This window comes from Acinonyx jubatus, chromosome C2 (assembly GCF_027475565.1).
Source record: "Acinonyx jubatus isolate Ajub_Pintada_27869175 chromosome C2, VMU_Ajub_asm_v1.0, whole genome shotgun sequence".
In the NCBI taxonomy this organism is placed as follows: Eukaryota; Metazoa; Chordata; class Mammalia; order Carnivora; family Felidae; genus Acinonyx; species Acinonyx jubatus.
This window is the reverse complement of record NC_069384.1, coordinates 10,796,316-10,806,645: the sequence shown is the minus strand read 5'-3', so window position 1 is coordinate 10,806,645 and position 10,330 is coordinate 10,796,316. Positions and strand designations below refer to the sequence as shown.

At 51.5% G+C, this 10,330-nt stretch overlaps 1 protein-coding gene across 1 annotated transcript; it reads right to left on the bottom strand.

The window, feature by feature from the left end:
* Positions 1–295: 295 nt before the first annotated feature.
* Positions 296–10,116, bottom strand: KCNE1 (potassium voltage-gated channel subfamily E regulatory subunit 1). The gene is made up of 2 exons (XM_027041652.2): positions 9,995–10,116; positions 296–1,372 (listed from the first exon to the last, which is right to left on the bottom strand). Exon 2 carries the CDS (start codon positions 1,319–1,321, stop codon positions 932–934), a length of 390 nt encoding a protein of 129 aa, XP_026897453.1. The 5' UTR covers positions 1,322–1,372; positions 9,995–10,116; the 3' UTR covers positions 296–931.
* Between the last annotated feature and the right edge of the window lie 214 nt (positions 10,117–10,330).

Genomic DNA, 10,330 nt, shown 5'->3' with positions numbered 1-10,330 from the left:
GAGTGGTTTTGTCCTAACAAGGGCAGGCGGCCAGCTTGTGACAAATACGGGAATATTACGCCTTTGGTCTCAGCCCCATAAAATAGGATATTAGTTAGGATATTGACTCTGTTACTTTAACAGGAACCAAAATAGCAGTGGCCCAAGGAAGGCCAGAGTTAGTTTGTCTTTCCTATAATGACTGAGCTGGCGGTGGGTGACCAGGAAGGTAGAGAGACACTGCCCCATGACGTTGCCCAGCGACCCAGACTCTTACTGCTCTGTCACCTGCGAGGACGCTGTCCTTTTCTTTAAAAAAAAAAAAATTTTTTTTAATGCTTATTTTAGAGAGAAAGACAGACAGAGTGAGCAGGGGAGGAGCAGAGAGGGAGGGAGACACAGTATCCGAAGCAGGTTCCAGGCTCTGAGCTGTCGGCACAGAGCCCGACGCGGGGCTTGAACCAGCAGAACAGTGAGATCATGACCTGAGCTGAAGCTGGATGCTTAACCGACTGAGCCACCCAGGCGCCCAATGGTGTCCTTCTGGACAGAGTCAAAGCTGGTTCACTACCTCTTCCACGTCCCAGCCACTGGGAAGAGGGGGAGGGGAGTGGACGACACACCCCTTCCTTTTCTAGAACCGCTCCCACTTCTACTGGCCAGAACTTCATCCCGTGACCTTGCTCGCTGCAAGGGAGTCTGGGAAGTATCTCAGAGGCCATGATCTTAGGGATTCTGCTAAAACTAACAAGGCAGGGTCAGGCACTGGGGAATAGCTGGAGGTCCCCTACAGAAGGAATGTGATTTTAGAGAAATGGTGTTACGAATCCACCCTTTACGACAGCAAAAAAAAAAACCCAATTACATCCTTCTGATAAAGAATATAAAAGGTACATGATTAGAAAGATCAGATTGTCAAATGGGATCTGTCCAGTCTTAGCCAACTGCGGGGTCATGACAGAGGTTTTATCTCGGGAAGGTGTGCGTTGGGCCGCTCTACGGCCAGCTGGTTTTCAATGACGTAACATGCCTTGTAGCTCTCCAGAACCCGGGCCTGGAGGTACGCCTTGTCCTTCTGCTGCCAGGTGTCGGACTCGATGTACACGTTGAACGGGTCGTGGGAGTGCTCCAGCTTCTTGGAGCGGATGTAACTCAGCATGATGCCCAGGGTGAAGAAGCCGAAGAAGCCGAGCACCATGAGGATATAGAGTGCCTCCAGCTGGCTGTCGTCACCGCCAGGCAACCTGCGGGCCAGGGCTGACGTGTTGCCGCCCTGGCGAGCCGTCCCCTGCCACAGCGCGTTCAGAAAGGGCGTCGTGGCCGTGGTGTTGGACAGAATCATGCTGGGCTTCGAGTTTCCACTGCGGGAGCTCCGACTTCCCGAGAAAACTTTCTAAGAGAAAAGTGCAGTGTGAAATCAGCAAGCATGTGCCGGCCCGAACCCACACACGCGCACACATGCGCGCACGGTTTTCGAAATCTCAGGGGAGACGGGCGCCCCAACGTACCCCCCAGTCCATGGCATGTGCCTCCTTGAATCTGCACACACCCCTCTCTCGCTTGATCAGTTGGTCACTTGATTCCGTCTTATTTCCACTCACCACCCCCACTCCCCTCCGAGGCGACCACCAGGGGGGGGTTCCTCCACTCTACACGTTGGGTAGCGTGTGCGTATTTGAGGTTATGTGCTGTAGACCGAATTGTGTCTCCCAGTTCACGTGTGGAAGCCCTAACCCCCAACCGTGACTGCACCAGGCGACGGGGTCTGCAGGAGGTAATCAAGGTTAAATGAGGTCATACGGGTGGGGCCCTAACCTGATAGGACTATAGCCTTACAATAAGAGAGAGAAATCTCTCTCGAACCACGTGAGGACCCTAGGAGAGGGCAGCTGGCTACAAGCTAGGAAGAGAGCTCACACAAGGAACCAAACCCTTCTGGAACCTCGACCTTGGACTTACAGCCTCTCAAGCTGTGAGAAAATGTGTGTCTGTAGTTTCAGCCCCCCGTCTGTGGGATTTTGTTACGGCATCCCCGGCCGAAGACATACAGACGTGCCGTTGGGGTACATAGCTGCCCCTCCTTCCTCTTCCTCTCCCCACCGTGACTTTATGGCCACTCAGGTGGTGAGGCGTGTCTGCACTCCTTTACTTCCGACGGTTGCACGGTACCCATGGCCCACACCTACTTCTTTTCTGTGCCCGCTCCCCCAGAACTGGATGCTGCTGTGGTCTCTAACTGCATAGGCAAAGGGGAAACAAACAAATACCCTTGTCCTCCTATGGACCTGGAAAAAGCCCACATTTCGTATATCTGGTGCCTGGTGATTCGTGCTAGTCAGACTGCTGTGCTCTCAGACGTCCTAGGAGGGTAACGGGCAAGGGGTGGTCTGTTCCAGCATGGAACAGCATGTGGATGGAAAGCCTGCCTCTGGATGGAAAACCTGACCTAGAACTCCCCTCTCGGGGGCCAGTGTTCCACCCTGTGCTGTGTTTGCCCCCTCCCTGCCCGCTGCCCTCTGCTGAGTGACTGGCACCGGCCACGCAGAAAGGGACAGTTTCCCCATCATTTTAATCTGGATGTCACTATGCCCGCAAACCCGTGTAACAGGCCTGGGGCTTGTGAAGGCTTTTGCCAAGTAGCTCTGGGATTCTGTCAGGGGGTTCACGCGTTCAGACACCGCACCTTACGGTCACTGGTAAACTGAACAGGTTTCCTTCGTACACAGTTTCTGGTCAGAAACACTGTGGAAAGAGAAATTCCAATGTACAAGGTGGGGGATGGGGGTGGGGGGCTCCGCCTCTCCCACCTACGAGGGGGACTGCGATATCACATATCGTCTTGCTTAGGACACTGGTCAACCTAGAGCTCCTTTTTAGGATTGGCTTAATTTCAAAACTTCTGAGCCCGGCCCTAGGGGACGATGCCTCACCTAGAGGCATCTAGGCCCCTCTCCCTCCACCGATGCCTGGCCTGTCGGTGCGCCCCAGAATTCTTTAGTTGGCCCTCCTTTCTTCTCACTCTGCCCACCCCCTGCGTGGTTACACCTGCCCCTTCTGGTTCACCCGTGTGGCCATGACCCCAGCTGCCCTTCTGGGCACCAGAGCTGGGTGTCCAATGACCTGCCAGGGATTTATTTACCTTTGGCCATCCCCACGGCCCTCCACCTCCCTCACGCCTCCTGCTCCGTGCCTCAGTGAGCCGAGTGGCCGTGTACCCACCCCAGAACCTGTCGTTCCGGCTCAAAGGCCCCCCTGAGCTCCTTCTGACCTTCGGGGCGAAACACTCCATTTTCAGCATATAGAGCCCAAATGCAAGGGCTCCTGCCCCCTTCTCTTGCTCCGCTGTTGTCTCTTGCCCAGACCCCATGCTCTGGCCAAGCCCTGTACACATCATCACCTCTTTGGACATCTCCAGCCTAGGCATCCTCCTTCTTGGCCCATGAAGCTCCGAAGTGATGCCTGGTCATGCTTCTTAATCCAGCTCAACCTTCTCTGATGCATGCCATGCCCTTGAAGGCTGTGTGTTCCCTGCTGATTGACCCATGGTCATTATCTCTGTCCCCCACCTTGTCCCCTGCAGCCTCCTGGCCTGGTGCCTGGCACACAGCAGCTTGGGAGCTGTCCATGAACTTCTTAATACCTCTTGACAGGTGGGCCCTGATTCTTCGCAACCGTAACCTGCGTATCTAATTAACGAATGCCCCTGAGCTGCCTTCAGACCGTTAGCTAAGTCCCTTTTGTCCCACGGGCTCAAGGAGCATGAGTGCCGGAGGAGAAAGTGATCAGACGTTGGAATTACGCCTCCACTCCGGGTTTGGATTCTGGCCCTGCTGCTATCTGGCTACACGACCCTGGCCAGGTTCCTTAGGCCTGCTCCGTCTTTTTCCCTTTGGGACCAGGGGGAAACATCATTGACATCTGCAGCTGTGGGATCACTAACCCAGTAAGTAGAGGGGCACACAGCCGTGTGCGCTCAGGGTCCCGAGTGTGAGTGCCTTGGTTTTTTCCTGCTCATTCAGAAATAGCAGCCCAGGGATTTGGAGGTCGGGGGTTTTAGGTCTGGCTCTTCCACAGCCGACCATGGTGGCTCCCTTTACTTTGTGGAGAAGACGCTCATGAATAAGGCACAAACGTGTTTATGGGCTCTCCTGACACCTCTGGGGCTTTTGAGTCTGTGCCCTGAGATCTGGGAGGGGGTAAGCAGGCTCCAGAGACTCCCAGCCTCTGATTCTTATCCCAAGCCAGCATTTCCCCCCATTCTAGCCACGGCAGTAGACAGGAATCATTTGGTAACATTTTTTTTTTTCTTCGAAGCTTAGACCCAGAGCTGCTGGTCTGCTGAAAATCACTCAAGACAAGAGGCTCTGGGCAGCTAAGATTTCCAAACAAGATGTCCAACATTTTCTTTTTAAATGACCTCAAACCACTTATGAATGCATAGAACCCTGCCCCGGGAAGGTACACAGGCCTTGAGCTGATAATGCGATTTTTTTTTTTCTAAAAACACGGAATGACCACATTTGGCAAGGAATCCCGCTGCTAATTACTGTTAGGGCATCCCTACTGCTTCACGACCATGCGAGATTGGAATCATGGTAGACAACCAGCAGAAGTTAAGTGGTTTAGAACTCATAGTTCCACGCAGCAAGTCAACCTCAGGGCAACTTTTGGAACTAATTCATATGGGTGGGATTACTGAGAAGACCTATTGCTTAAAACCAGACGGACTTTTCCGTGGCTGGAGAAAGCAACAGAAACAACTGCTTGGGAAGCCCACCAGGCCTTACTCCAAAGTAGGGGTGCTCAAACTTTAACATGCTTTAGAATCACCTTCTTGGGGTGCCTGGGTGGCTCAGTCAGTTGAGTGTCCGACTTCGGCTCAGGTCATGATCTCACAGTTCGTGAGTTTGAGCCCCACATCAGGCTCTGCGCTGACAGCTCAGCCCTCTTTGGACCCTCTGTCTTCCTCTCTCTGTCCCTCCCCCACTTGTGCACACACTCTCTGTCTCTCAAAAATAAAATAAACATTTAAAAGATGTTAAAAAAAAAAAATCACCTGAAAATGCAGAGTGCTGGGCTCCACTCCCAGAGTTTCTGAATCCAGAAGGGTGGGGGTGGAGCCTGAGAATTCGCATTTCCAAATTCACAGGTGCTGCTCATGCTGCTGGTCTGGGGACTCCCCCTCCCCCCCCACTTGGTAACCTATTGGAATCACCTGGAGAGCTTTAAAAAAAAAATACTGATGGACACCCCCGCCCCCTCCAAAGACTGTGATGTCCTTATTTGTGCTTCCTTGCTGGCATCAGGGCTTTTAAAAACTTCCTAGGTGATCCTAATTTGTAGCCAAGCATGAGACCCACTGGGCTATGGGACCTTAGGAAACTGACCAATCATTTGTACTGCAAGGTGCCAGGAAGAGTTTTATAAGAAGAGAAACCATGACTTCATACAATAATTTTCAAATCCCGTTTGGTTTTTAAATTTTCTTTTTTTGGGGGGGGGGGGGTCTCCTATGTCCCTGATGTCATGTGAACAGAAGTTGCAGAGAGAAATTCTCAAGCCTTCCCTTTACCCCAGCTGCCTCCCACCCGACTCACACTGGCACCTTCAATTATGCTGAGCCTGTCGGAGCCTTGTGCCAGGCCAGGAAAGTCAAGTTCATTAACTGCCTTTCAAATAATGACTCTGAATTTTTAAAGGGAAATCTTTTTCTTACTTTACACGTAATTTAATGTATTGCTTTTGCGAAATGCCCCCGGTGCCCCCAAGGCCTGCATGCTGGGTCACGCGGCGTTCTGTGTAATGAGTCTCAAAATGAGTTTGGCAATGTCCTCTTCATAGTCAGCATGGTGTAAATGAACTCAATCTGCATGTCAGCTGGGGGTTTATGTCCCATTCTCCAAGTTCACGTCTATTATCATGCCAAAGCACTGCCCAGTGGCCACTGTTTCACGTTACTGGACTCAAATGGATTTGAAGAACTAAGCCAGCAATCTTAACTCACAGGGAACTAGGCTCCATAGAGTTGAACTGACCTGCCCAAGGTCACGTCTCTTATCAAAAATGCATCTAAAATTTAATCTCGTGGCCCTGAACTCACATTTTATTAGTACAGAAAAAGGAGTTCTCAGGACTTTGCAGAGAACAGAGAGAGTCTGTATTTAAGGTCAAAGGAGCTGAGGACTTGGGCACTTTTATCAGGTAAAACCAGGGCTACCCAAATGAGGACAGGCTCGTGACCTAAATATGCCATCAGGACACCCCCTCCCCTCCTGGGGTGAACCACAGCTGTTTGTAGCTTGCACGGTGTCAAGGGGGCTGGGGGAGGGGGCAGAAGCAGCAGGAACCAGGGAGGTCCAATTCCAAACACAGCCAGTTTTATGCCCAGCCCATGCTGGACATTCTCCCCCATTCTCTTTTTATTTATTTTTTTAAGTTTATTTTGAGAGAGAGAGAGAGAGAGAGAAAGAGAGCACACTAGTGGGTGAGGGGCAGTGAGAGAGGATCCCAAGCAGGTTCTGTGCGGTCAGCACAGAGTCAGACATGAGGCTCGAACTCACGATCTGAGCGGAAATCACCAGTTGGATGCTTAGCCGACTAAGCCACCCAGGCGCCCCCACGCTGGACATTCTCGAATTGGCCTTCCTGGGCCCAGAAAGAGGGGGTTTCTAGAAGTGTCTGCCTCAGCCTGGGTTTGAGCATCCTCATGCAGCAGGGACACTGCTCCCAATCAAGGTTAGTGCATTTTTTTCTTCTTCAAAGTTTAGACCCAGAGCTGCTGATCTGCTGGAAATCACTCAGGATATGGGGTTCTGGGCAGCTGAGCTGAGCTAAAAGCTGCCAGTAGAGACCACCTGGGTCTCCATGAGCCTGGGATCCTGGGAGACTCCCAGCTGCACCCAGAGGAGAAGGGGGCAGTGAGTGACGTCACGCCAGCCTGGAGCATATCACCCCTTTTGCATTTCCCTCACAGGTCCTGGCTATGTCGCCCGGCTGCACTCATAACACAGCCTGGAAGCTTTCAGAACAGATTTCCTAGCATTGCCACATTTCATTCTCTCTTAAGCATTTACTGAGCAACCAAGGCTTCTGTGGCCGACTCCAGCCACACTTGCTGAGAGGGATAGATGCTGGGGGGAGTAGGGAGTGTCTGAGTGAGAGCTCGAAGATCTGAGTTCCAGTCCTGACTCCGTCCTAGATAAAACACAGGGTTCCCCCGGGGCCCTTCCTTTACTTATGGGGGTCGAGCAAGGAGAACATTCCTATGGTCTTAACAGCATTCCTTCAGCATTTCCTCAAAGAGCATCTAGTCTTGAAATCCTCACTGGCCTTCACTTGTATCAGGAAGCAGAATGAGGGTAAAACTGATTATGGATTAACCTAATTTTGGTGCATATGATCTTACTGATTCCAGAACTCGCGAGCATGTTTTCCCTGGAAGCAACTATCAATCATTTTCATCTTTATCTCAACGCCGTGTCCAAATTCCGGAGATATATTTATCCCTGAGCAGAAAAGAAGCCAACAGGGGCCCCCAGGCCCTTCCAGGATGGGACTATGAACTAGTGAGCTGGTGAGAGGGACCCAGCCCAACATAATATGGGGAAAGGGACGAGCATTTCAGTGTGGAGAATGGACGGTAAGAGTCCCAGACTCTGGAGGGCTGCTGAAGTCAGAAGGAAGGCAGGTGGATTATCACCTTCAGCAAATTAAAAAAAAAAAAAATCAGGAGCCTCAGTATTCTTATCCGAAAACTGGACATAATGGAATCTCCCCTGACTACACCACAGGATTCTGTGAGATATGGAACAAACCCACAACTTTCCTACCTCTAACTTCTGCTGCGCTCTCGGCAAGAGATCCGTGACCGCCATATTTCCTTGTCAAAATTCTACTGGCCCTCCAAATGCCTCCTCCTATGCCAACCTGGGTGTCAACACCCCATTCAGATGTCCCCTCCTTTAACCACATGGCGCCTTGTCTATTTGACTCATATGCTAATTGGTATTGTAGCGATTTGTACATTTGTCGGGGCATTTCCTTCCAGAAGCTTAGGAAGGTCAGAGACTATCTTGCTCACCTTGTCCCCACTCCAGCACCCAGAATGGCTCAATAAGAGATTGCTGGATTAAATCCGAATGCAAAGTATTAGGTTCGTTACAACCACAATGTGATTGCGAGTGCAAATAACCAACAGGGAATAATACACTCTTGAAAGAAATTGGGTGGGTAGCCAAATGAAAACGTCTTTCAATACAGCATGCTTTTTTTCAGTATGTTTTTATATAATAAAATGTAAGCTATTTTTATTTATATTTATATCATTAGTATTATTTATTTTGTATATTAAAATTTATACTACTAACATAGCTACATGTCTACACGTCTACAACCTGCCTTACTCCTAAAAAGGTTTAAGGCAGTCAGTAATTGTTGACAGTGTGGCAGAATTTTTATCCCTTCCCCCCCACTCCTGGTAACCCTTTACGGTGTTTTCCTCTTCTTTTTTTTCCATAATACTTAAAACCTGCTAATACAACATCATTTTCTTATTTATTATGTCCATTGCTTGCTGTTTGTCTTCTCCGCCAAAGCCTACGCATTGGACAAGGGCGTTTGCGTGTGATCTTCCGCATGTATCTCAAGGACTAGAACAGTACCTGGCATACGGTAGGAGCAAAATAAATATTCATAGGACGCAGGCATGCATGCATGAATGCATGAATGAATAAATGTTCCACTCAACTACCAGAAAGCCCTGAGCCACCAGCTCTACCTTCAGAGACTTAAGATGAGAAGACTGAGTCCCTCTGATGTCCTCACGATGTACTTTATTTTCAAAACAATCCACTTGCTAAGAACCTGTCAAAAGCGAGACATCCCGGGGCCATTCTCGAAAGGTAGATTGCCTTCCTTGGACCCATCCTTAGCTCATATACTCTGGCGAGTATTTGAAATAGATGACAGAAAGCAGGTTTTTTGCCACCTCCTTAGATACCCACAGATCAGAGTCAAGGTGCTTTCTGGCAACTCAGCACATATGAACTTAAAGAATTGTGTGACCACAGCAAAGTTCCCCACCAGCCTGAACATAAATGGCCCTGGTGGCTACTGGCCAGAACCTTCATTAATGGAACCAGAAGCTCCTTCTTAACCTAAATGTGGACTCGAAATAAACAGCTTACATATAGCAGTTTAAAAAATCCAGGTGGGAGGGGGCACTTGGGTGGCTCAGTCAGTTAAGCATCCAACTTCAGCTCAGGTCGTGATCTCACCCTTGGAGAGTTCGAGCCCTGCTTCGGGCGGGCTCTGTGCTGACAGCTCAGACCCTAGAGCCTGCTTGGGATTGTGCGTCTCCCTCGCTCCCTCCCCAATTTACAATCTCTCTCTCTCTCTCTCTCAAAATAAGTAAACATTAAATTTTATTTTTTCTTAAATCCGGGGGGGGGGGGACAATGTAACAGACGATAGATCCAAAACACCACCGCAGGCAGCTTGCTTCCAGAAGTTCCACATTTTCCCCAATTACTACAATCAAGATCAGATACCAACAAAGATTGCCCCATGCCTTTTCCCCAGGGAGAGGCCAAGGCCCAAGACCCTTCCTGGTCAAAAAAATTCTAACGTTCCCTCCGAGGCTGGGTGTATATGTCAGTACTGCCCGAGCTGGATGGAGGTCTTCGAAAGAGTGGGGACTGGAATCTTGGGCGGCTTTAGTTCTCTTTGGATGCTTTTAGGCATTTGCTGAGTTTTCTACAGGAGTGGCTGAGCTTTAATAAAAACGGGGAAGTGTGGTCGTTAGTGGCGGGTGAGATCGTTTTCTGTGCGTGCGCCTCTAAGTGAAGCCGGCAGAGCCGAGAGCGGAGAGGGGGCGCGGGCCGCGCGCCGCAGTAAGCGGGTCGCGGCGCCTCCTGCCCTGCGGCTGAGACCGGGGCCCTGGAGCCCCCGTCCGGGTCGCCCGATTGCGGCGCCGGCGCGCGGGGCGAGGAGCCGGGAGGCGGGAGAGTGGACTTACCGGGTCTGGCGCGTCCAGGCGGCCGGGTGCGCAGCGGGTCCGCCGGCCGCGCGCAGGACACCGACAGCCGAGCCCGAGGCGGCGCCCTCCGGGGCAAGTGCACCGCGCTGGTGGGCGGGGCCTCCCGGAGCCGGCGGGCGCCCCGCCCCGTGCCCGCGCGTCCCCGCCCCGGCCCCCGGCCGACCCCAGGCCAGATCCTGGCCCCCTCGGCCCTCCGCAGCCTGCGATCCCCTTGGATGGCGCCGGTGGGCTCAGCGCCGGCAGAAGGTCGCTATTACTACAATTGCCAGCCGGCCAGCCAGCTCTACCTTCCTGCAGGAGTTTGAGGTTGGCAGG